General features: G+C 38.4%; 1 protein-coding gene across 1 annotated transcript in view; it reads right to left on the reverse strand.

Annotated features, from left to right (window-relative positions):
- LOC144969228 (uncharacterized) overlaps window positions 1-25,502 on the reverse strand; it is a 41,039-nt gene extending 15,537 nt beyond the window's left edge. The window contains 4 exon segments of the mRNA XM_078908341.1: window positions 6,088-6,264; window positions 7,865-7,990; window positions 10,428-11,587; window positions 16,372-25,502. Coding sequence (XP_078764467.1) covers window positions 6,088-6,264; window positions 7,865-7,990; window positions 10,428-11,587; window positions 16,372-25,396 — 10,488 coding nt within the window. The 5' untranslated portion in view covers window positions 25,397-25,502.
- Window positions 25,503-27,500: the final 1,998 nt, after the last annotated feature.

Raw genomic sequence — 27,500 nt, forward strand, 5'->3', positions numbered from 1 at the left:
ACACACAAAATCATATATATATATATATATATAAAATATATATATATATATATATTATATATTTTTTATTTAAAAACAGGGTTGGAGGTCGAATTGGTCCGTACAGCCCATGTTAAATGTTTCCAACGAGCACAGGAATCCTCACAAATTTATAAATTGTAAAACTATTTTTGAGAACGATTCACGGGTAAATTATGGACAGTTTCTGATGTAAGGAAAAGACGAGATACGGATCGTAAGGCTCAAGCCCAGGTTCTTCTAGGACTAATAAAGCGATACATTCATTATCCACCAAGCCATATTTCTCACACCTCTTGTTCTAAAAATAAATCGTACTGGGTGTTGAATGATCAAAAAGGAGGGGGGTGAATCAAAAGTAGGCATAGCATGACTTAGCTGTGTCATTACAAAAACCGATTTCTTAACTCTCTCCAGTTCCAAATGATTGAAAATCGAGTCCGACAATCACATGACCCACTATTTGTGCGACATCGAAAACATTGCAAAGACTGGTGAAGGTTGGTCTAAATTCATTTAAGCGGTTGATCCTTCTATATTTATCCATTTTTTTTCCAAACTGTCTTCATGGTTCACTACTTCTAGAGCATTCTCTGATGAATGGGATGGAATGGCTTTGAATGGTTAAAGGTCGGACCTTATTTCACCTATGTAAATTATATGCGTCTCTCTACATCTTTGTGGCCTTGAAATCGATGTGTACACGTAGGTTGAGAAATATTTCTCACTCTGTAATTATTAATTAAATTCAACATCACATCGTATATAAAGGAATGATCTTATTGGTTGGTAAAGGCAGGGGCGTGGCTCTATTGGTTCAAATGGTGCCTGGCACCACATCCATGTTTTAAAAATGGATAACAGCATTTTTAAAAATATATAAAACTGAGAAATGGTATATATCGCCTTTTATCAACAGTACGAAACAGACTCCCTTTCTGTCACAACACCTTCTACCCACGCTTTTCTCCCGATTCACACAGTCCGTTGATGACTGTCAGCGACTGTGTACCATGGCTGAGCGAGTGACTGGATTTCCCCACTCAAACGATTGCAAGGAGCGGATTTTTGCTGGCACCATTTAAGGCTATTACTATAGTGTTGCCACATTGAATACCTGAGAAAATGGCTCGATTTTTTACTATCTTCACATACGAGGAAAAACCCGCCTCAGGTGCCGAGAAATTTTTGCTCCAACTCTGTTGGACTGGGGAATAATAGCTAATGTTGGTCATTTACATCATAGCCATAGTATGGTAACTTCGACCATCTTTATTATTATCGAAATCACGATTATTAACAAGTTCATTTGTTTCTCTCTCTCTCTGTCGTGATTATTGTATATATTAATTTATTCTTATTATTTATTATTATTATTATTATTATTATTATTATTATTATTATTATTATTATTATATTATTATTATTATTATTATATTATTATTATTATTATTATTATTATCATTATCATTATCATCATCATCATCATCATCATCATTAATTATTATTATTGCTGCAAAAATTGATATGAAGGAATGTGAACGAGTTAAGTCAAACATTTCTTGATAGTGATGCTATATGCTAAATGCATGATCTTCGCGTGAATATGCGTGTTAGACTTTGTGTGTGTGTGTGTGTGTGTGTGTGTGCGCGTTCATCACACACACCCACACACACACACACACACATACAGAGATAGGTAGATAGATAGATAGATAGATAGATAGATAGATAGATAGATAGATAGATAGAGAGAGAGAGAGAGAGAGAGAGAGAGAGAGAGGAGAGAGATCTTGTATGGTGTCATGTTTGATTTCCGAAGTGGAATGGGGTTGTTTCATGACGTAACTACATTACTCTTTTAATAGGCTATGGGCTGTTTACATTCTTACGCTTTGTAAGTTTTTGAAATTACCCTTTGTTCGATTGACATTCAATGTCTGCATGTATCCCTTTAGTCATTTTCCTCAGTGTCCAATCTCCAATCAATATATTCGTTCATGATTTCTATAAACAAACTATTGAAAAGATTTGCAGGGATAGAAACATCACCATGCAAATTTACTTTACAAGTATGTAAGTTTTTTTTCTTTCTTTTATATTTACAAATGTAGCATGTGTAAGTCATTTTCGTCTGGCACCACTTTATACTGTAAGCATGCCACGCCGCTGGGTAAGGGTCACATTAACGATGGTTCACATTCATTTTATTAAAGTTTTATTTTAGCAATAACGGAGTTCATCTCACTCCAGTAATATTTCGGTAGGCTTAGAAAAACTTTACCTTCAAATATTAGATCATCTTTCGTTTAATAGCCTTCTCTTTTAATTAATTTCAAATTAGTGAATACTTTTCGTTCTACATTCTGTCACGTAGCCACTCGTTATAAAAGCTGATCGATCTAATCTTCCTCACGCACTTCTCTCAATAACCTATGCCCTGACGGCCATACTATTCCACTCCTCATATTAGCTATGTTTTCGAGATTTATATCTTACTCTCGGGACTTTGTGGAGCACTTCACTAGTTTTGATTTCGGCCATCAAGACGTCGGAGCTTCCTTTGTCACCTTTGCCAGTTCAATCACTGTCAAGAATTTATCAAGCCTGGGTTCTTCGGTGGAATAACTGCAACTACTCTCAAACTGGAAGTGGAACCCCACAAGTCCGCCCGCCATTATCTAACATTATCATCATCTCATAAAGAACGCATAAGATACGTAATATCATTATATTCTCATTTGTAGCTGTAATCACCATTCATTTAATTAAATTTTTTTTCTACTCATATCATCTTAAATCAAAGCGTCATTTGTTGTTTATTTTAAAAAGTTCTAGTAAATTCTGGGGACCTTATTCTTAACATCTTTATTTTATGCATGTATTCCAGTTAGCTCCCAAGAACTCATTTAGACCATGACATATTATAGTATAAGGTATGGATGATTTCTAGAAGGCATTAATCAATGACATCATTATGATTAAAACTAATTTTGCTGGAAAGATGAATTGGTTTATTTCCAAAATAGCCCTCTAAAACTATAGAGGGAAAATAAAATAAGGTTGAGTTTTGACTTAAATGAAATCTGGTTATAAAATATGTTTTGATTCCTACCTAAAGTTTGATGTGATTCGATCAATTTCAAGAAAATAGCGCGGCCCGTCTCAGTCGAATGTATATTCAAAACCAGACGATCTGAACTAATACCTTCGGTTTGATCAACCTTCTTAACGAATACCTTCAACCCTCTGAACTAATACCATGGGTTAGATCAACCCTCTGAACTAATACCATGGGTTCGATCAACCCTCTGAACTAATAACATGGGTTTGATCAACCCTCTGAATTAATACCATGGGTTAGATCAACCCTCTGAACTAATACCATGGGTTAGATCAACCCTCTGAACTAATAACATGGGTTTGATCAACCCTCTGAACTAATACCATGGGTTAGATCAACCCTCTGAACTAATACCATGGGTTAGATCAACCCTCTGAACTAATAACATGGGTTAGATCAACCCTCTGAACTAATACCATGGGTTCGATCAATCCGAAATATAAGGGGAATATCAGAGGTTTGATCAGCAAATAGGTGCTAAAGCTACTTCAGAGATTTGATCATCGGATCATCGATAATATATATATATATATATATATATATATATATATATATATATATATATATATATATATATATTATATATATCAGGACCGAAATATTTGACCCAGTGTCTATGTCGATATGGTCTAGATGACGAAAATTGAGTTGGATTTCAAAGTGATCAAAATTCGGAACTTTACCTATGTTGGGGTTTAAGAGACAAACTCACTCTTCTCATAAAATGAATTGAGACCCAGCAAGGTTCAAACTTAATGAAAACGTAACTCATCTCTGAATTGGTAAGAGAGAAGAAAATTGAGTTTCTAGACAGAATGAACAGAATTACGATATATTTATAAGCTTTTTTCGCTTTCAAATTTTAGCCCCTTAAGATCCCCAGATCACACAATGTGCGAGACTTTTTAAGGCAATTGTATAAGCTAAGATAAGATATAGACTTTATTGATCCTGAATGGAAATTATCATAATGTTACACACCATTCATCGTTATATTAGCACAGATTTATACACTGTCATGAACTAATTGATTAAAATACTCATACAATATAGACCAGTTACAAGCAATGCTATAAAAATCGGACATGAAAGTAGAACAGAGTTGGAATAATGGATTTGTAATGTAAATAAAATTTTGAAAATTGATTGGGAAGGGTACGGTAAAGATCCACTAAAAGGGTCCCTAGCCAACATCATTACTTCACGTGTAAGACGGGACATGGCGCCTGTTAGGCCATGTTACAATTTTTTTCCCACAGAGACAACTGATAACGGCCAGACACTCATTTACACCTCTGAGAGCAGTGAGATAATGTGAGAAAGGAGCCTTTTTCAACTATGAGCTGCTCAGAGCGGGACTTAAACTCGGGACTTACAGGTCATAAGGCGGACACCATACCACTAGATCACATAACTTTTTGCTAGTGAGTATATAGTGCGGCTATGTGGTCTAGTGGTATGACACTCGCGTTCGGATCGGAAGGTCCTGGGTTCGAGCCTCGCTCGACGCATAGTTGAGTCCTTGGAAAAGACTCTTTACTCACATTCTCTCACCGTACTCATGTGTAAAATGAGTATCTGGCCGTTAACAGCGTTGTCTTTGTCCGAAAAATTGTAATATCGCCTAACAGGTGTCATGTCTCGTCATACATGTTAAATTTTGCTGTTGACCAGGGACCCCTTGTAAAGCGCTTTGAGCACGTTAAGTGGATATTGCACTATATAAAAGCTTTTTTTTTTTAAGGGCAAAGTTTATTCCATTACTTCCGGTCCATATCGATGAAAGGGAAGGATAGAATAACAGCTGCAATCATATGGTGCACCGCGATAACACGAGGAGTGTTTGCGATGAATTCTGACGTCGGTTTGATGTTGTCCATGCCGCCGATTGGTGGCCACATTTAGCACTTGTAAAACACGATATAAAAACGTAAAGGTATGCACCACACGGGCGTCTAATTTAGTCTTTTATGTAGTTTCTTAATCTTCTTCTTTCTTTTATTGTTTAGCAATCATCCATTATAAAATAGCCCCTTGTAACAACGAATACTTGTAGATCTGATTATGATATTATTGGTGTCATGGAAATGCATTTCAATCCAAACAAAATAAGATCCAACACGACACTGTTCAATCAAGCCAATTTTGTGTTCGGTATTCAGACCTAGATATAAATATGTGCAAATAAGCCAATCGAGTGAAAATAAAATATGGTGGCACCAGATATTGAGAGAGAGAGAGAGAGAGAGAGAGAGAGAGAGAGAGAGCGAAGTGGAGGAGGAGGATGAAGAGGAGAGGTAATAGAGAGAGAAAGAAGGAAGAGGAGAAGGAGAGAAGGGAAAGAGAGGGAGAGAGAGTGAGAGGATGTGAGTATGGAGAGAGAGAGAGAGAGAGAGAGCGGAGAGAGGAGGGAGAGAGAAACAGAGAGAGGGAAGAGAGATAGAGAGAGGGGAGGAGGAGAAGGAGATGGCGAAGAAGAGGGAAAGACGGGAGAGAAGGGAGATAAAGTTGATGAGTGTGAGTAGAGAGAGAGGGGGGAGGAAGGGAGAGGATAATAGAGAGAAAGAAGGAGGAGGAGGAGGAGGAGGAGGGTGAGGATGAGGAGGGTGGGGAGGAGGAGGAGGAAAAGGAGAAGGAGAGAAGGGAAAGAGGGGGAGAGAGGGAGAGAGAGAGATTAGAGGATGTGAGTAAGGAGAGAGGAGGGAGGGAGAAACAGAGAGAGGGAAGAGAGATAGAGAGAGGGGAGGGGGAGAAGGAGGCGGTGGAGAGGAGGGAAAGACGGGAGAGAGGGGAGATAAAGTGGATGAGTGTGAGTAGATAGAGAGAGAGAGAGATAGCGAGAGAGAGAGAGAGAGATAGCGAGAGAGAGGGGGGGAGGAGGAGGAGGAGGAGGAAGGGAGAGGGTATCCATCAATAGGAGACAATGAGACGTCATCTGTCCTCACCTTCCCGTAAGTATTCAGATCCTCTAGACTAGAAGAGCTCTCCGTGGAGAAAGATCGGTGAGAGGCGTAGATGTAGCTCAGATCTCCAGTCTTGAGTTCCTCGTCCTGGGGGATCGTCTCCAGAAGTCGTCCAGAGGAAGTTCTCATCATGGCACTGCCATTCTCACCCAGCTCCACCTGGAGAGGCAATCAGTTAGAATGCATCAAATAAAACACACAAACAATCTGACCTACCGTCTCATTCTGGTATATGACGGGTATATAAGACACCAATAATTGTCTTTATGGTCCACATTATGACATTTTGTATATATGCTCATTGAGATGAATAAATAATAACAAAAATTAAAGTAACAGCTTAAAAAAAAAAACAAATAAAATAATAAATAAAAGCATTAAAACGTTACTAAAAACCAGATCGATGTATTGGTAACGTATTTGTGGTTTTATTGTTTTTTTGGTGTTGGCTGAAGAAGCGTTTTGATCCCGAAACGTTTCGTATTTGGTATTTTGTTTTTTGTTGAAGCTGTTATATTCATTTTTGTTTATTACTTTCTACAATCCACAGCTTCTAACAACTTAGTCTCACTTTGAGATGAATTCAAGTATTTTTCTCAAGTATTCAAGTCTTATATTTTCCGAATCTAGTTCACTCCAACATACTACCAAATTGGGGCGATAGGTCACAAACTGAAGACGCCTTTTATTCATTATGAGCACAATTGTTATTCTTAATATTATATAGATTAGGAGGAACCCCAAATAGTCTTAGGCCTGAGACGCCAAAGAGATTCAAAGAAGTCACTGCGTTAAGACTGGTTTAATCTTTTGGGGTCATCTCCTTGCATCGGTCAAAATAGGTGATTGAAACAAGACTAATAGGCCAAGATGAACAATGCTAATGTTGATGCTAAAGCTGTTAGAAGTTGTGGATTGTAAAAAGGAATACAAAAATAAATATTATAACGGCTTTTTAAAAATCAATTAAAAATTCTAAATACGTTTCGGCCAATAACATACACAGTAAAAACGTTAATACAACGTTTTAAACTCCGACAGACGGCAGAAAAATATTTTGGCACGTCCAATCCCAAAATACGAAGTCAAAATTTCATTTTTGTACCTTGCTTTTAAAAGTCACGTTCTGTTGTAATTCTGATCTTTGTAAAATGGTGCTAAATCCGTTTTAAATCAAATAAAATAAATCACGAATATTTCTATAGCACATCCATTATAAGATAAATCAAAGCACAATCCTGCACACTAAAATACGTTATTTAGAGGGTTCGGTCTAAATCACACATATTTTTACGACACACGCACACATACACTCGCTCGAATACAAATAGGGCTTCTACAATCACACACTTTGAAAGGAACCATTTAAGTCCTGCATTATTCAAAATCACACTGCGTAGCACGCCATAATAAACTACACATATCTATGCATATGCAATTTTTACACGGCTATATCCACTTCCGGTAATCAAGACCATGTGATATCGATCAGCTGTACCTAAACGTCACACACGATAATCAACATAAATACATAAGTACAGACACATACTCACTTCGATATATATATATATATATATATATATATATATATATATATATATATATATATATATATATATATTACATATGTATAGGATGTAAAAGACACAGCGAAAGAGGGAGAGAGAGAGAGCGAGAGAGAGAGAGAGAGAGAGAGAGAGAGAGAGAGAGAGTGAGAGAGAGAGAGAATATTTGAAAGAAAACTATAGAACAATCTTACCTTTTCAAATACCTCGGCCTTCGAGAGGTCCAGGTACACTCTGTTGCATTCGCTAATGTTCTGACCGGAACTGTTCTCGGCAGCTGTCAAGTGAACTTCTGTTTCCTCTACCAGTAGCTCCATGTCCTGGATAAGTGGATGAAACGAACACGACATCAAGGGTAAATCCAATGTTTAATGACAAAATTACAAACTCATCAAGATTTTGTTATTGTATAGAAGGAACGAAATCGACGTCATTCATTTCATTGTTTTTGTTTTCACAGCCATTTTGGTGATTGGTTCTCACAAATTATATCAATCAGACTATAAACTTTCAATGCTACACATAATTTTGTGTGTTGGTACGTTAGATCAGGCTGACGGATGTTGTGAATATTTTTAACCTAAACGCATAATATCGAATTGCTTGTAGCTTGTAGAAAAGGACACACGCGGATACATAAACCCCAGTTGATGTGAGAAAGAAAATACACATAGCCACGATAGTAACGTTTAAATATGGTAAAAGCTTATCTCAAATCGCTCATTTTCGGTACCATCGATCGATGAGTGAAGAAGAAATGGAACATTTGAAGGTGTTAATCCGATTATTTCCTATAGACTTGTAGGTGTTGATTTCCGTCTAAATGCTCCGTGTGTTGAGAAAAAAATCCGAGAATACGTCATGTTGCAGACACATGTTCATAAACCTAAAATTGAATTTAATTGATATTTGTGCCCCCCCCTCCCCTCCCAACCCAATTCCTTTTTGTTTAGTCCTTCACCGTCATGAGGTCCATGGAGCCGGAGTCTATCCCGGTTTCCATTGCGTGAAACGGACAATAGCAATTGCTTGCTATCTTTTCGATAGGACCTTGCTCTATAGCAAAGTACTTTCAGCCATATGGAGGAGGGAGGGCGGCTCAGAAAAAAAAATCTCGACTCCATCGCCGGATCGATCTAGAGCAAGTGCTCTACCAACTGAGCGATCGGGACCCTCATATTTGTGGCCCACCATCTCAAAACGGTATCATGACAGGGTGAACTAGATATGAAAAAGTGAATTTAGAGTTTAACTCTCACCTGCCGTCTCATAACGGTACTATGTCAGAATGGAACGTTTCCAGTTGAATTGATAGGAACTTTGAGTTTTTGGCAACAAAAGAAATTGTATATTATATTCTCCACCATACTGAATAGAATAGAATAGAATACGATGACCACTTTGCCTACATTGACAAAATACATTCAATAAACCGTAAACATTGTCTACATTCTACACCATACTGAATAGAATTTAACCCCGACATTCATAATTTGGCTATAAATTCAGAACACCCCGACATAAAACCTCTTTGAGACCGTGAGTCACACAAATAATGACAAATAACGAATCGTTAATTTAGTGCAATATCTGAAAATCTATCCATTATCTCGATAAAATAAATAAAACCAAGGCAAGTTTCATACCTATTTTTATAAAACATTAGATAAAATGATATGGATTTGAGGTTATGGGTCAACTTTTTGGCTTATGTTCTAAAGATAATATGATGATGGAATAACGCCCTGAATGTCGAAGAGTTGAATCCGACTGTGAGTGGCTAAACTTTGAATCCTTGGGGAAAAGGCCCTTTACTCACATTTATAATAAATAATAATAATCATAAATAAATAAATTCCCTTTATTCATCCCATAGGGGAAATTTGTCTCTAGGGTCTATTCCAAGGGAAGACTGGAATAACCCATGCGTCAACCGCAGTGCAGCGCCATACATTGAGCTAGGGCGATGTGACTTGCTTAAGGCCACACAGCGCTGCAGCGGGTGATCGTACTCGGTACATTTCGGGTACGAAGCAAAGACCGTACCACTGAGCCCTATACTTAGGTCTAAAATGAGTACCTAGCCAGTAACTGAATTGTCTCAGTCTAAGATATATTTTAATAGCAACTTACAGACTGTATGTCCCCTGAGACATGCTCAGTGCTGACACAGACACAGGTATTCAGACCCATAGTAAGCATATTTAAGGAAATTGCTCCATGTAATAACTCCGGATTCTGGTGTTTGTTTCAGCCCGTATATAATACCAGGTTGAAGTTATGGGTCACATAAAAGATCCCTGGACAAGGGGCCCGGTAACTCATTTGACATTTGACTCACATGCATACATAAACAAATACCCACTATAATACCCGCTATAATCCAGGCAGATTCGTGGGGTGGGGGGGGGGGGGGTGGCGAGCAAACCTTCCCTCTATCAATCAACCCAGCAGTGGTTGGATATATAGGTCTGAGATCTCTTGTAAAAATAAAAGTCTTTGCGATTGACCAATGTCCTCTTCAAAGGATGGCAAGCAATTTGAACAATAAAGTAACAGATGAAGGAGGAGTAGAAGGAAGAAGAAGAAGAATAAGAAGAAGGAGGAGGAGGAAGAGGAGGAAGAGGAGGAGGAGGAGAATGAGGAGGAGGAGGAGGAGGAGGAGGAGGAGGAGGAGGAGGAGGAAGGAGAAGAAGAAGAGAAGAAAGAGGAGGAGAAGGAGGAGAAAGAGGATGAAGGAGAGAGGAATTTATCTACCTTTTTTAACAGACTAGCATCGGACTGTGATCGTTCCAATTTTTTGTACAAGTCTTCACTCTTGGTTGTGTTACAATCCAAACTTTTGTTTTGCTGGAAAACATTCTCAGAATTAATTCGGTGGAGACCCGAATTGGGACTTTCCAGGAACATATCAATCTCTGCTTCGTCATCTTCCGTTCTCGAGTGGTCTCCATCCTTTCCTGCGTCAATTCTTAAGGAATTCATGGACAAGTCTCCTACATTGTCGTAGGGGTTCGTGCCTGGGGCGGATACATCACCATTCACTAAAATGTTACTGTTGCTTTTCACATGGGCAGCCATGTTGGAATTTTGGCGGTTCGTGGCTTGAGCGGGCTCGTCAACAGGATCGTCAGAATCTTCTGGAAAAGAAAACGCTTTAAATCCAGAAGGGGAGAAGGGAGATAATGGAGATGTGGGGGACACGAGGTTATCTATCCTGCCTTCAAAAGATGAAGAGTCGGTGAGTGATTGGTCAGAATCTGACTTTACGTCATCGTCGTTTTCGTTTGTGTTGTAGTTGTTGTTGATGTCCTCTTCCTCTTCCTCTTCCTCCTCCACGAAATCCTCTTGGACAGGTTGGAGGTTTAGTCTGACTTTCTTTTGGCAATGGGCATTGTCCGAGACGTTTTTCTCGGACGATTCAGATTTGGATTTTGTTGAATTTGATAGAGGGGACGACGATGATGATGATAGTGATCGCGGTGCTGATGATGACTGTGATGATGACGCGTGTGGATTCTCGTCTTTATCTATATCACTATTTTGGTTGTTGACTATTGCATGCCCAGGATTCAGTTCTGACCGATGGCTGCTGGTTTCAAGTGGATGAATGTCGTTTGAAGTTGATGACTCTGTGGCTGGCACGGCGCTTGACTCTTCTGATGTTTGTGTTTGGCTGCACTGATCGTCATTATGAACGTGTTGAGAATCAGATGGAAGTGGTGACGAGGATGATGATGATGATGATCGTGGTGGGGATTGTGGTATTAGTGGTGAATAATCCTGGGATTTAGGGGATGACTCGTGTGGGGGATGATGTGAAGATGGCAAATCGTGTGGAGGATGATGTGATGATGGCAAATCGTCTTCACGACTTCCACAGGAAGTCCCTTGTTTGTTTCCACTTTCTCGACGTTCTGAAAATGGAGAAAAGTATAATTAAAAGGATTAATAGAGCTTTGTTAGATCCTAATCAGATAATTTTATGAGTTTGGAATGTGTTCAAAGATGAAATGGACAATTCGAAGCAAACTTGTGACTCCAATATTACGCTGGGCCGTCAACTTTGAAAATCTGATTCATAATCAAAAATCGATAGAACGCCAGGGTGATGGAGATGCTAAAAATAAAACTTACAGTAAGATACGAGTCTTTATATGTTTTTAGGTGAGCAAATAAAGTTTCCTTCCGTGCAATAAGCTAAGCTTACATATTCTTTTTTCATTTTAACCTGAAAATACATTTCCGCACCGTATTAAAAGACAAAATGTAATTATTTTTGGGGTGGGAGTATAAAAATAAAAGCAACCTCCCTCATTGGAGGCATTTATATTTTACCTCCGTTTCCATCGTTTCTATTGTTAAGTTTATTTTCTATTGGTCAAGATTAAATGTCGATTGCATGCATCGGAGTCAATCCTACATAATACTCAGAAAAGTGAGTGTAGCAGGCACTTATGTTGATAACAACAAGAGATGAAGTGAGTAGGAAAGTGCCAGAAGACAATGAGAATAAAAAAATTTTCGCGGCGTGGATGGGGGTTTGAACCCGCGACCTTACTGGTACGACAACTCCGCCTGGCCGGGGAGAGCGTGGCTCTACCGCGGATAGCTCATGCAATAGAGTCACGCTCTCACCGGCCAGGCGAAGTTGTCGTACCAGTAAGGTCGCGGGTTCAAACCCCCATCACCGCCGAAAAAAAAATTATTTTTATTCTCTATTGTCTTCTGGCACTTTCCTACTCACTTCATCTCTTGTTGTTATCTACATAATACTGTTTGGAGACGGCTGGTCACAATTATGCTTAGAAATACATTCCGTCTCTTCATTGATGTTTTCAGATTCTACTTAAACAACGTGTTGGACTTGTCGGGTCTGTAGAGACGAGACAATCAAACAAGTTGAAGCATGAACTATTCATCAACTATCAGTCAATCGAAGGATTAAACATAAATAAACAAATAATACCCGTCTGCGCTTTGGTATCGGAAGATGCCACCGCTCAGGCATTCCATGAAGGGTTATAGGTATTCCATCAAACGAATGTCTGATGTCAACAGAAATCATTCATGTCATCAAATTGACCAAAATGGAGTTAATAATCTCGCCGACAGGGAAAGAAACGAAAGTGCCTGAAATGGGGTTCAAACCTGGGAACCCCCGGGTTTCAGTGCAATGCCAAAACACTTACAACCCTGCCCCAGGTGCTCAACGAATCAATGTTATGGGAACATGGAAAATCGCAGGGTCATGAAAAACACGTTATTTCAATATAAACAATGGATTCCTACAAAGTTTAGCTGGGGAACATTTTGTAAAACGCAGCTGATTGTCACTTATCTGATTATTGACTTGTCTTAATGTTGCTTGATAAAAAAAACTAGACGAAAAGAGTCATGTCATGTGCACCTGTCAATGTGATTTGACAAGGACATATCTATCTCTTCTGTCTCATTATGTAAAGGGAGGGCACTCATTGACCCGTATTTATAGACACAGAGTTACGATGACAGCAGACACAAACTGTCGTACTCTGAAAGGGAAAAATAACATTAAAGACTTTTGGCCAAAAAACTATTCCATCAAATATCGATCGGTTAAAATGACCTTCAGGTTATCGAAAACCCGCAAACCTGGGACTTCAAAAAAGAAGTCACAGGTTTCAGTGTTTATTTTAGAGGCCGACTGAATACTATTCTGTCCTAACAAAATAAATTTTTGTTTTTTGTTTAAAATCAAATTTGGCGACAAAACATTTCAAATCAATTATTAATAAATGAAGATTACCACCACCAACTTGTCAAAAACTCAAAAAGTCAGACTGATTCATTTTGACAGCTTATGGATCAGTTTAATCATTATTTGAGGTAAATAATTTAAATGCCCCCACCCCCACCCCGCCCCCCTCCCACTCCATCCCTGTTCCCGGACCAACATACAATGCAATCAAACGCATCCAGGCTTAAAACCAAGTTTTGTTCAACTCAGTGAATTGTAGCTATGCTGTGTATTATTGGCGGAGATAAAATCAGGATTAGTCATAAATAGGCCAATTAAAAGAACTGTTTGAAAAGAAAAGAACGAACGGAAGAATTTCTTTTTAATTATCTTTCCGTCTCATCTTTTGACTCCATTGATAACGCAGTGGAAGATTTACAATCTGATTGTCATGAAATGCCATCATGAGACCACGATTGTCATGAAATGTCATCATGAGACCACGATTGTCATGAAATGTCATCATGAGACCACGATTGTCATGAAATGTCATCATGAGACCACGATTGTCATGAAATGTCATCATGAGACCACGATTGTCATGAAATGTCATCATGAGACCACGATTGTCATGAAATGTCATCATGAGATCACGATTGTCATGAAATGTCATCATGAGACCACGATTGTCATGAAATGCCATCATGAGACCACGATTGTCATGAAATGTCATCATGAGACCACGATTGTCATGAAATGTCATCATGAGACCACGATTGTCATGAAATGTCATCATGAGACCACGATTGTCATAAAATGTCATCATGATACCACGATTGTCATGAAATGTCATCATGAGACCACGATTGTCATGAAATGTCATCATGAGACCGCGATTGTCATGAAATGTCATCATGAGACCACGATTGTCATGAAATGTCATCATGAGACCACGATTGTCATGAAATGTCATGATGAGACCACGGCTAATATCGTTATCTGTATTTTGTGCCCAAAGAAATTATGAGAAGCGCCCTGAGGCCCCGTGTGTAATGAGTTACACTATAGAAATATGCAATACTATCCAAACATTATTAAGACAAATACATCGGCGGTTGGGTGACTGGGAATGTGTAAGACTTCGCGGAAAGCTTGTGGTCAACTAACTCCTATCAAATGCGCAGTAGACAATTTTACCTGTCCGTTTAACGATGCAGAATCGGGACAAGCTCCCGGCCTCAAGGCTATAAATGGCGACATATTTCAACATTATAAATGAAATACCATCGTGCCGTGCCAGGTAAAAACTGTCATCCAAGTGTTTCCCTCGTCCTTGACTCTCACGTCTAACCTTTTTAGGCTGGGTTAGAGAAAACTCTAACGTGACAAAACGTCGTATAATTTATACTAATAATACAGTAGTTGTCATATGACTCAAGCGATCGAATGTCGGGTGAATAGCATCGCTATATATATTTATTTTCTGTCAATGGATTTTCGGTTTTGACCAGATATTTCATGGGATAAGTTGTGATTTTAACTCACGCAACCCTAACACCGACTTTATCCGTAGTTTACCCGGGTTACTTTTACCCCATGCTTATTTATTAAATTTTTCTGAGACAAATTATAGGCGTGGTATCAAAGCTAATGTTTTCTGTTTTTACATGTTAATGGTAGTTGAATAAAACTATCTATGTACATGCTCCTTTATAATACATTTTTTTTCCAATTTTGAAAAGTAACAAAAATGTCTAGGATTGAGTGAGTTCAAGAAATTCGGTCTAGTTAACGGCTAAAAAAATACTTAGCACTTAAAGTGTGAAGACCAGACCTATACAGCAAGGACGAAACGTCTTCTTTCACTTTGATCAGAAAAGATTCACCCCATAGATTTAGAGCTTAAGATGAATCCTAAATCTTTAAAAGCCTTAATCCTAAGACATTGCAAAGTACAAGAGAATTCTTAGGTTTAGTTTTCTTTTTGCCAAGACGTGAGTCGATTTATAGAGGAAAGGTTTACTGTTCAAAATTTTTAAAAAGGTCTTTTCCCATTGTAAGGATAGGATACATTGGTTGGTGCGTTACCCAGATCAAAGGAGAAAAGATTTAAGTGCTTAAAGTCTTGAGTAGGTGGTTACTGTAAATGTCATTGATGGTAATGAGGTTGTGGGTTTGTTTTGACTATGAGGAATTCACAGCTGCCATGCCAGGGAACGGATGTTGTTTGTCATATATTTTAAAAGGTTGCTACTCTCTCTCTCTCTCTCTCTCTCTCTCTCTCTCTCTCTCTCTCTCTCTCTCTCCTTCTCTCGCTCACTCACTCACTCTCTTTTTTTCTCTCCCTATCTATCTATCTATCTATCTATCTATCTATCTATCTATCTATCTATCTATCTATCTATCTATCTATCTATCTATCTATCTATCTATCTATCTATCTATCTATCTATCTATCTATCTATCTATGTATATATATATATATATATATATATATATATATATAATATATATATTTATCTATCTGACTATCTGTTATATATGCATCCCTTTTCCCATCCCACCTCGTTTTCAGTTCAGAGACGATTTTTATATCGCCCTTCATTTCTTCATCAATTAATCTCTCCATCCATTAACCAATTTTATCTCAGTCTATCTATCTATCTATTGATCGATCGATGGGTCACTTAAGAATCTATTGATTTCCCATCCACCCATTCATGTATCTATGTATCAATCCACCCATACATTTATCTAACCATTCAACCCTATACTTATCTATCCATCATCTATTCTATCTATCTATCTATCTATCTATCTATCTATCTATCTATCTATCTATCTTTCTTTCTTTCTTTCTCATATATCAGTTCTCTCCTATTGACACAACCAAAACGATGTTAATGAAATCCAACCATTTGTTAGCAAGCACACAAGACAACTAATTCCTGCTATTGATATCCGTGCGCATGCGTCACTCACCAAGACTGAAGCAAAAAGAGGCGTCATCAGTCCTAGCATCAACAAATCTTTCATCTCTATCCTCATCAAAGCCATCTAAAGAATCAGCCTCCATTGAACATGATCGTCTTTTGTAATCCTCGTCAAGATCCACACATTCTCTAACATCTCCTACCCCGAAATCACTCCATATACAACTTTCTCTGGCTTTCACTCTTCGAACCACAACGATATCTTCGCTTTTGTTATCGCTTAAATCATCATAACTAGCCCACGTTTTCGTACCGTGAGATTTAAGACTCACAAGGGGTTGATTTGAAAACCCATCGGACCACGTGACCATTTTCTTACAAGCACAAGCTACACTCTCCTTCTCTAAACCGTGATGAACATTGCCATTGTCAATCACCTCAACGTCACTAATATCTTGGTCTCCATCATTTAAAATGTCTTCAACTACAGATCTAGAGTCAGATTCATCCCTTTCCCATTTGATGCAATCTTCATCATCGTCATCGTATTCTTCCTCTTGGATAGGGTATAAAATAAGCTCAGGCAATAGAGAAGTTTGTTCCATATTGAAAATACTCTCCACCACCTCCTCCCAAACATCCTCTTCCTCTCCCTCATCGCTATAATCATCTACATTATTGTTATCGTTGCCAGCATCAAACTCTTCGATAGCGTCGTTAAAATCGTCACTGTTGTTATCATCCAGATCTCCACTATACTCAACGGCTTTCTTGTAACCAAGGGACGCATTCTCCCATTCTCGGGAGCTTCCCTTGGCGACATCTTCCAAAGAACCTCCTTCAGGACTGTCCATAAACCCTGCAATGGAATTTAGTGAGTCAGGCTGAATCATGTAAAACTCGTCATCATCATCCCCGTCAGTATCACTACATGAATGGAAGTCTTTCTGGTGGTCTCTGCTGTCTTTAGCCATTGTGGCTTCCCCCTCTTCTTCTTCCTCTTTTTCCTTCTTCTCCTCCTCCTCCTCCTTCGCCTCCTCTTCCTCCTCCGCTTCCTTCTCCTTTTTCATCTTATCTTCTTCCCGCTGCCCCTCTCCTTTTTCATCTCTATCTCCTAATTTTTTACTTTCTTGTCCAACATTTGTCAGAATGATTCCCAATTCTTCCTCTTCATAGCCGTTTCCTAATCCTATTTCCTCCTGACCCCCATGAGAGGTACCTACAACATCCACACTATTAATAATATGTAACCCCGATTCACAAATACTGACACCGATCTGCTCACCATTTCCTTCATCAGAATTGCGTGTCCTAGTTTCACCCACAGGATTTAACTCATTCTTTCCGTGGTCATTATCATCATTCCTATCCAAATATTGTCTATCCAGGGATCCATCCTCGGCCACATTTTCATCACGTCCAAAGGTCATGTCAACTATTCCTTTAGATAGACTCTCTTCAGTTGGATCACTTTCCTCCTTTGGGTTGAGTTTGTTGAGCGCCAAGACTTGGTCCATCGACGCTGCCATCTCGTCTACAATATCGTTGCTTTCGTATGATAGAACATGTTCGGCGCATTTAACTGTTTCTTCATCGAAATCCATATCAATTCCTTCGACAGTGGACACATTCTCTACCTTTTCTCTGTTTCTTTCAATTATTAAAATGGCTTCATTTTGAGTGGCGACACCTATATTCGTGTCTTCTTGACACTCATCATGTTTCATTCCTGCGATTTCCTTCTTTTCAGAATTACTTTCCTCTACGAACGAATCTTGGTTCGACTGAATGCCTGATTTTTCTGTAGCATGGCTGTGCGTGTTAGTGACAAATAAATCCTTTTGCTCCAAGACCTTGACAGAAAATGTTTTTAATTCATACAAGCCTTTTTTCACAAGTGTAGGGCTGCGTAGTCCACGTTCAGGTTTTGGCGCTGATAATTTAGAAGATTGTTTTGTAATTCTTGATTCTTCCCCAAGATTCATGACACCTGGTTGGTCATTTTCATTTGTTTTCTCTACCTTATTTTCATCTATTTCAAGTGATGTGTAGTCTGCTGACAAATTCCGCTGTTCATTCATTTTATCTGTGATGAAATCACTGCCAGAAAAACAGTTAGATTTATGTCTTGAATTTGGCTTGTCACTCTCACTGCTTTGTTTTTTAATTTCAGCTCGTTTTGATAACAAACTGTGGATAGCATTTTTAGCCAATGAAGCCAGACGGGGCACGGCTGTACAATTGTCTTTTTGTCCCGATGTATAAAGGAGCTTGTCAAGCGCATTTGCTTCTAAATCACATTTCAGCTCACGAGTAAAATGACATGTATTATCTTCACTCCCATCACGGTTCGTCATATCCAAACGAATTTTGTCAGTCAATTCCAAACTAAAACAAGTCGAATCTTGGTCAGACACTCCCTGACTGTTTTTGTTTATTTGGTTATCGACATTTACACTGCCACCAACGGGAGACTTGTTCATAAACACGCTGTTACTGTTGTCGAAATCTGGCGAAGCTACGAGTCTCCATGATTCAAGATTTTCTCTTTCTTTCAAAGTCACACTAACTCCCTGGTCCAAGATATTTTCTTTGGGTATCTGGAATTCTCGCCAAAGGGACATCATGGTGCTTGGTAGAGACGGAATGTTCAAGCTTTGTAGAGGCTGTATATCTTGATCATTTGAGTTAGAGTCGGGAAATATGGCTTGGGCTAGCCCGAGATCGGTAGGTCGTTGGTTTATATTAACATCTTCTTTGTTGAGGCTACTCGTGTTGTGTCTAGGACCTAAATTACCTTCTATCTTTGCTAACCAACTTTCGTTAAATTTGTTTTTGAATAGATCGATACTGTTAGGAATTCTCAGTTTGTATTTTGATGTTTTTGAAACACTACATTTATTTGGCCACTTTTGTTCATTATTTTTCTCAGCATCCTCTTCATGTTTTGTGTGGACAGGAGCTTCATGTTTTGTGCTTTCATTATTCAAAACAGGCTCTAGGTAAACCGAATTATCAACGCTCGCTACATCATATGCATAACATTCTCTTGTTTCAAATATCGTTTTCTCCAATCCATTGTTAGAATTGGTATCACCACATGGATCATTGTCAACAAAAACCGTAGTTTCTCTGTCCAATTGTTCTTGATTATCGGAGATTGTTGACCAATCGGAGGGATAGTCATATGTATCTAAAAATACTACATCTTCTTCCGCTTCAAAAAACTCATGGAACGGTTCAAATGTGGTTGCCTTTGAGCTAGGCTTGAACTGGGCATCTGTACACCAGGGAGAATTATCACAACTTAATGGAGAATCTTGTGCAGACAAGAATGATTCGAAACTCTCACATAGTCCAGAGTGGAAGGATTCGACACCTTCTGAAATTTCCGATGAACAAATGCTTTGTTCTCCAGAGGTCGACCTGGTTCTTTCTGTCGACTCTTCACAAACCAACTGATCTTTGAATTGTGATTGGCAGATCAAAGGTGTGCTATCGGAAAAAGTCTCATCATTCAAAGACTTTGGAGCTGTAAATCTGCATTGTGGATTTTCTAAAACATCAGTAATAATTTCGAGACTATTGTCATTTTCTACGTTTCCACATTCTTTTTCTTTTTCATATAAATTAATATTCTCTAAATGATCTAATTCAACTTGCGATTCTCCACCCCTCTTCTGAAATTCTTTTGACTCTACAATAGCACCCTCTTGCAACGTATTGTCAATACGGGTGGGGGACTCGGGGTGGAGTATAACCAAGTCGGTATCTTCATTTCTAAGAACACCTCCACAATCATTTAAAATCGAAGTAGATTTTGACACACTATCATCCTGGTAGAACAATTCCTTCAAATCTTCACCCGTAGATTGGTCGAAACTTAAAAGCTCTATGTTTGAATATCCACTACGAATAACATCTCCACTTTGGCGCACAAGAACACAATTATCCTCAAATGAACATTCTAATTGGTCAACAACTCCGCCCGACACATTTTCATATTCACGGATTTTTACATCCTGAAAATCCTGTCCGTCATCAGCAACACCTCCATCCTCTCCACCAAGCGACCGACTTTCCAACCCGATTCCACAACACTCTTCCTCAAAGAAACACCTACCAACAACCACTGTAGAATTCCTTTGATCTGCCCGTCTGTCACAAGTTAAGGTATTTAGAGTGACGTTGATAAAAGAGCGTTCACGCTGAGGACAGGTATTTAAACCAGGCACCGACTCGAGTGACAACCCGCGCCTCCCGGCAGATAAGGTGGTCGTTGGGACATCGTAGGGGGCATTAAATAGTGACCTATCGCCTTGACCGTCGGGACAGTCCGAAATTAATTGAAGCGTTGAATGACTAGACCCGTCACGGTTGTGATTAGCCGTAGGTAGCCGTGCACTATTTTCATAGCTGTCCGTGTCCGTGTCTGTGTCCTTATCACCGATGTCACCGTCTATTGATTCGAAAGGTATTTTCACTGATTGCTGATTGAAACTGGGCAAAAAGACATTTTGGAGACCAATATTTGGGTTAGCATTAACTGAAGGCTGGATTCCCAAAACGTGTTCTTTGTTTTTATTTCCGACACTATCATGTTGGGTACCATCGATATGACCTTGACCTAATTCTGTTACAGACTCCTGTATAATCTCAGCTTCACTGACAGTGTACAATTCAGATGGTTTATCGACTATTACCAAATCATCACAGATATATTCGACCACAGATGTTTCATTATCAGTTCCAACCATAACACAATCGTCTTCATCAATTACTTTCTCACACCAGACGGATGAGACTGGTTCGTCTCGGTCTACGATATCGCCATTTCTGTTCGATTGCCTGTCAATTTCATTATCTACTATTTTATACTCATCACTTTCTTTTTCAGTCCAGTTTCGACGGGTGAATTTTTCCCATCTCTTCCCCATTTCTCCAGTGTCAGAATAAAACATTTTATCGATAGGTGACACTTCATCAATAACAATTGTGTCAACATTTTCAGGCGTTATTTTCCCTAATGCCTCGCGTAAATTATCACAGGTAATCACGTAATCAACTTCCATTACTTTTCCAGTTTCCCCATCCCCAATGAACTCACCAATATGTAGTGAAGGATTGAAATATTTGACAGTCATTTCAGAGAGAAATGCATTCCTCTCCTTTCCCTCAAAATCATTTCTTTTCATAGTCAACTCTCCCAAATGTCTACTAATAGAATTATTTTCATTGTCAACACTTTTTTCTGTCATACCATTAGTATTTTCAATTTGTTCCCGCTTTTCATTCGCCTCCTCTTCAATGTCATAGTTTTCTGCTTTGCTCAAAGTTTCCTCTGACTGTCCTGTTATACGAGCATCGCATTCAACCACGTCCGTTTTAAAACCACTTTCGATTGTATCTAAACATCCTGTAGGATTTCCTCTGTACAAAAATTCTGTTGACATTTTCTCTAATACAACATTCACTTCTTTCCCCTCAATACAATGTTTTTCATTTTTTTCATTATCACCTTTACTCACAATTAACTTAAGACCGGGTACCTCCTCTTCATCATTCGTAAATACATCTTTTTGCTTAGAAATAGTTTCTGTGCTTATTTCTCTGTCCGATTTTACAAATTTCGACGAATCTGTTTCAAGATAAACATTTCCACCTTCACATTCATCATCAAACTCACTTATTCCCAAATTAATATTTCCTCCCTCCTTTAGTTCTGTACATATTTTATTTAATGATATATCTCCTCTTGCCTCACACACCTCACTAGATCTCTCCACCATTCTCATATCACGTATCTCATCTTGGAGTTGACCCTCATTACTCGTGCAAAAGTCACCCAAATCAGTATTGTTATGGCACACAGTGTCAGATACATGAGTCTCTATGGTAACCTTATTTATCTCCCTTTCAATAATGAATTCTCTCTCTTTTCTTACAACACATTCTCTATCCGATTCTTCCCCGTCACCTACACAACATGCTTCATCATCATCATCATCATCATCATCATCATCATCATCATCATCATCTTTGATATTTCTTTGATTGTCATCTGAATGAAATAAATCTTTCCCCATAGACAGAGGAGAATTCGGGTCTCCCCCTGCAGGTAAAAAGGATCCAGTGAGGCATTCCCCGTCGGTTGGCGCAGCGGTTGTTTTCTCAGGTAGACAAGATAAATAATTTCTTTCACACCCTTTGACACGCGTGCCAATTACTTCCAAACTCGTGCCATTCAACAAACAATCACTCCAATTTTCTACGGAATTTTGTGTGAAAATATCATCATTCCAAATCGGATTATCGTTCTTGCTAGCTCCAATGTTTTTGTTATCAGGCAAATATTCAACGATTACATCAACCCTATCGTCCTTATTATTTATATCAACATCGGCATTAGCGCAGACGTCAACATTGTTATCCATATTTGTTTCACTCGCGTTGTCGTTTGCGCCAGAATAAAAATCAGTACAGTCTTTACCCTCTCTGACTCCCACGAAGCCTAAACCAATATCCACATCATTGCCAACATTTCTAATTCTATCACCGACATTTTCACTACCGACGTTATTTTTATCAAGGGTCATTCTGTTTCTGTTTAGCCTTTCATTAACACCAATATCACCAGCTTTATTGGCATTTCTATCTCCGATGATATCATTAAAACCAACACCAATATCATCATCTTTATACTCATTTCCACATCCAATCATTTCATCATTCTTAAGCCTCATATTAACAGCAGCGCATTCTTTATTACTTTCATTTTCATCTCCAAATAGAACATTCCGCTGTAGCCTTTCATCAACACCAACATCATCATCAATACTCACATTTCTATCTCCAAAAGTTTCATTCTCTATTAAATTTCCACTAATATCCATAACGCAACCAATATCTTTATTCCTATCATCAGCAATAATTTCCTCCTCATCAAACACCAATCGCCATTCAGACTGCGATATCACATTCCGAGTTTGAACGTAGGGATCTTCGTTCAAATCCTTATCTTCGATTACAAGATCCCTGCTGATTTCACTCACACGTGATGTGTTATCAGTTATAGATGGGAATCGCTTGGGTGTTGGATGGCAGTAATATAAAGACTTCTCTTCTAGATTTGATTCATTTCTAAACGTAAAGCCCTGATTCTTATCTTCCTTCGAACCTGGCTTCAATTTCGACGTACCTTCCACCAAGACTGTGTCAAGATTTATTTTATCTGCTTCAAATTTATCGGTAACGGTAGGTTTTATTTGAACCTGGGAAGAATTAATTTTTGCTTTTTCCTCCAATAAATCTTTGTGAGTCATACCCCCATAGCCGTCAGACATAGCTGATGACGTCATGCGAGTAGTAATTGTTTCGCTGACCTTCTTCACATTGCTTGAGTGTCGTAATTTCACTATTTCCTCCTCTCGAGTATTTTTGACTCGTTTTTTAGCAGACAGACAAGTTGGCTGTTCCTTGATGGTTTCAAATCGGCTTACAATTGACGAAATTTTGTCCCTTTGAATAAGCGGTATTTTTGACGGCCTCGTATCCCTATTCTTAGCCTCCTGTTTGATCAGAATGTTTGATCCAGCTTTCCTGATCGATTCTGAGATTACAAATTTCTCCCTGTTGGAATAAAATCTTGTCTTCGTTGTGCTTTCTTCGCGTTCGTTGAATTTTTTAACCCTTGACTTTAAAGGCTCAATGCCTGGCAGCTGTATAACTTGTTTTGCTGGAGTGATTTTCTCATAAAATGTTTTGGCTACTGTATGACTGTCATCAAAGCTTTGAGTACGAAGTAACATTTTGCGTTTTCGATTTTGCGATTCACTTGTCTCCATCGTCTCATTCATAGAAATTCCCGAGTCTTCAACAACTTTTGTTTCCAAAGAGCTCAGAATGTTAGAAAAATCACAACTTTGTATTCGCCTGAAATGTTGACGTTTTTTAGCTAGCGCTTTGATTCTCTGTTCGTCCAAGGCAGTCATGGCCTGTGACTCTGCTTTTTCTGGTTTTAAACATTCAGAAGTTTCCGATTTTGCCTGCACGTCATGGTGCAATTTACATGAACTGTTATCTCCGAGTTCCCTAGCTGAAGAATGTTTGATGTATTTGTTTGTATTCTCTTCACCACGAACAGTTTCTATTTTTTGGTCATCTTCACCCAACACTCCTTTCACACAAGGGACAGAACTGTTCACCGAATTATAAACTTCTCTCGATCCGTGCTGATGTTTGGAAAATTCTTTTACGACTGTTGCGCAATCTTTGGATGACTTTGTATAACTTGTCACAAATTCGGGAATTTCTGCCACAGTTGAGGAAGCCCCAGAATTTTCAAAATCGCTTAGTCTCTTTCTGAAGTCAGGAAAGACATTTTGTTCTTTTGATGGTCTCCTAGATAATCCTAGAGATTGGATGTATTCGTCTTGGAGTTTTCGTCGATCTAAGAGGGACAATGAAGATTTTCCTGAAAGATCATGGCGTGTTTTAATGGCAGACACATATTTTGATGATTTACACGACGATGAATGTGATAAAGAAGTGGATTTACCATTCGATGTTTGTGAAAATAATGACGATGATGATTGTGATGACGTTTTCGTATTTTGCGAATTAGTCGGAGATGAACACACCGGTCCCGAGCGGTTTTCATCTCTAATTTTGACGTCCTCTGAAAGCGTCCTGATATCCTCAGACCAAAGTGATGACGACATTTTTTCATCTTGAAATTCGTATCGACTTCTGTTGTGGTATGTCCGACTACCGCCGTGTTCGAATCCAGAGGACTCGCCATGACCAGCAGGACTTGCTAGACGATGTGACGAATTCGAAAAATGAAATACCTCAGGTGTTGGTGGATTCGAAAGTTGAGATATCCCATTGTCAACTTTGACGTCACAATCATCTGGTTTCCGTCTTTCCGTTGAAGTTGTAGAATTCCTTCGTCTGGAGGTAGTGCCTGTTTTAGATGTATCGATACCTAAAGATTTCAAATATCGTTCCTTGAATTCAGCTATATCTTTTTCAATCTTCTGTGTAATCGATTTTTCTTCCATCCCTCTACACATTTCCCTATTCTATAAATACCATATTCTATAAATAGCCCATTCTCTAAATTGTGTGTTGTATGAATGGACTGCACGAGAGTCTGAAGAATAACCATTCTCTCTTGTAAGAATCTCTCATGTTATACGAAACTAAACGGGATAAATGTTACCTTTTAAGAGTATGGATAGATACTCCCAAATAGTTCACGCAGCACTAATGCATCGTCTCACCAGGCGAGTTAAACTTCTAAATTAAATATAAATACACATTTATTATATGCCATCCCTCTTCTCTGTCCGGTTTTAATGCTATGTGTTTAAGTAAAATACATAACATTTACCGCCAAGTGAGACGTAGCAAAACACAAAACTATGAGAAACTTTAAATTAAATGTTTATAATATAATTGGTATATTTTAATGAAAACAGAAACTCCAAAATTGGCGTCAAACAACAAAAATAAAGAGCTGAGTGATGTCAACTTCATTCCTTCTACAAGGACTTTTATCTGAAACAATCTTTTTTGATTTATTCAAAATTTTATGATTTCATTTAAATTCAAGTTAAAGCGTCAGGTCTAGCCTGACATAATACCGGATAATGGTGGTGGGTTACATATGTAAATCACTGAAAGGCCATTGTGACGTAATTGTTGCTGAAATCGGTATGTTAATCTGGTGCCCTTGTTTATTCCACATTCGAAAGGTCATTATGATGTAACTGTTGTGAAAATTAAAATTGGTTTGTCATTGTGATGTTACTTATGTATTCGGCATCACTAAATAGTCATTATGATGTAATTTTGTGGTAGTTTGTATGTCAGTGTGATGTCACTTATGTATTCTGCATCACTAAATAGTCATTATGATGTAATAGTTGTGGTAGTTTGTATGTCAATGAGATGTCACTTATGTATTCTGCATCACTAAATAGTCATTATGATGTAATAGTTGTGGTAGTTTGTATGTCAATGAGATGTCACTTATGTATTCTGCATCACGAAATAGTCATTATGATGTAATAGTTGTGGTAGTTTGTATGTCAATGGGATGTCACTAATTTAATCGAAATCACTGATAATTCGTTATAATGTAATATTTGTGGAAATTGGTTTGTCAGTGTGATGTCACTTATCTATTAAAAATCACTGATAGGACTTTATGGTGTAATTGTAAGAAGTAAGCGATAGATAGACACAAAAAGACATTAACATAACAACACCACACGACGATACACAAAACAAACGCCGTAGACTGAAAATGGACGTGCACTTATTTGCAGGTCTGATAACCCACTTTAATATGGTCTCGTAGTTGTAATGGAAATACTTTCAAACCAACGCAAAATATTGTCAATTACAACATCAAGGCCATAAAAGCGCCCAGAGGTGAGACCTTCATATATGTACACGTTGCTGACACGTCGTATTTTCCATATTGACCAGAATTTCTGACTTGAAATATCAATGGCTGATCAGAAAATTGTCCAAAAATGTTGAATTTGAGAATTCCTGAGCATCATCTTAGCTCGTGAATATTTGAGTTATAAAATATCTCGCCAAAATGACCAAAACGATTTGTCGGTGGACAGTAGAAAACACATCATGCCCAAGTTAATATCGGATATCGGATGTAAACAAAATATGTGACCCGTTACACCAATTTGGTTTTATGTCGGAATTAACTTTATGAAGAAAAGTTACAAAATAGGGATCGAAAACTGGTGTAAGTTAAGACCTTAAAATATGTTTATGAAACAATGACAGACAAAGCAAGAAAGAAAAATACAATTTAAAATAACCATCCTAAAAATTCAGCCTGCCTCGACTGTTCCAGGTGTTTTGTCAAAGGTTGGTGGGAGCGTTTATCGTCCGTTTCCCGCGATAGAAATTGAGATAAACTCCTACTCATGGGCCCAATGCCTGTGGAGGACGGACTACATGATATTATATATCCAGAAAAATAATGGGTGAATTTTGGATTTTTGCTAGAAATCTAAGACGCTGACAGGAATTAATATGATGGTTGATTTTGTTTGGTTGTGGGAATGATGGTTGGGGTAACCTGGTTTGGATGGTTCAGGCTGATGGTGGGGTTGGTGGGGTGCCAAGTTGATGATGCTGGTA

The sequence above is a fragment of the Berghia stephanieae genome, chromosome 3, assembly GCF_034508935.2.
Source record: "Berghia stephanieae isolate SIO BIC M18660-M18661 chromosome 3, UCSD_Bste_1.3, whole genome shotgun sequence".
NCBI lineage: Eukaryota > Metazoa > Mollusca > Gastropoda > Nudibranchia > Aeolidiidae > Berghia > Berghia stephanieae.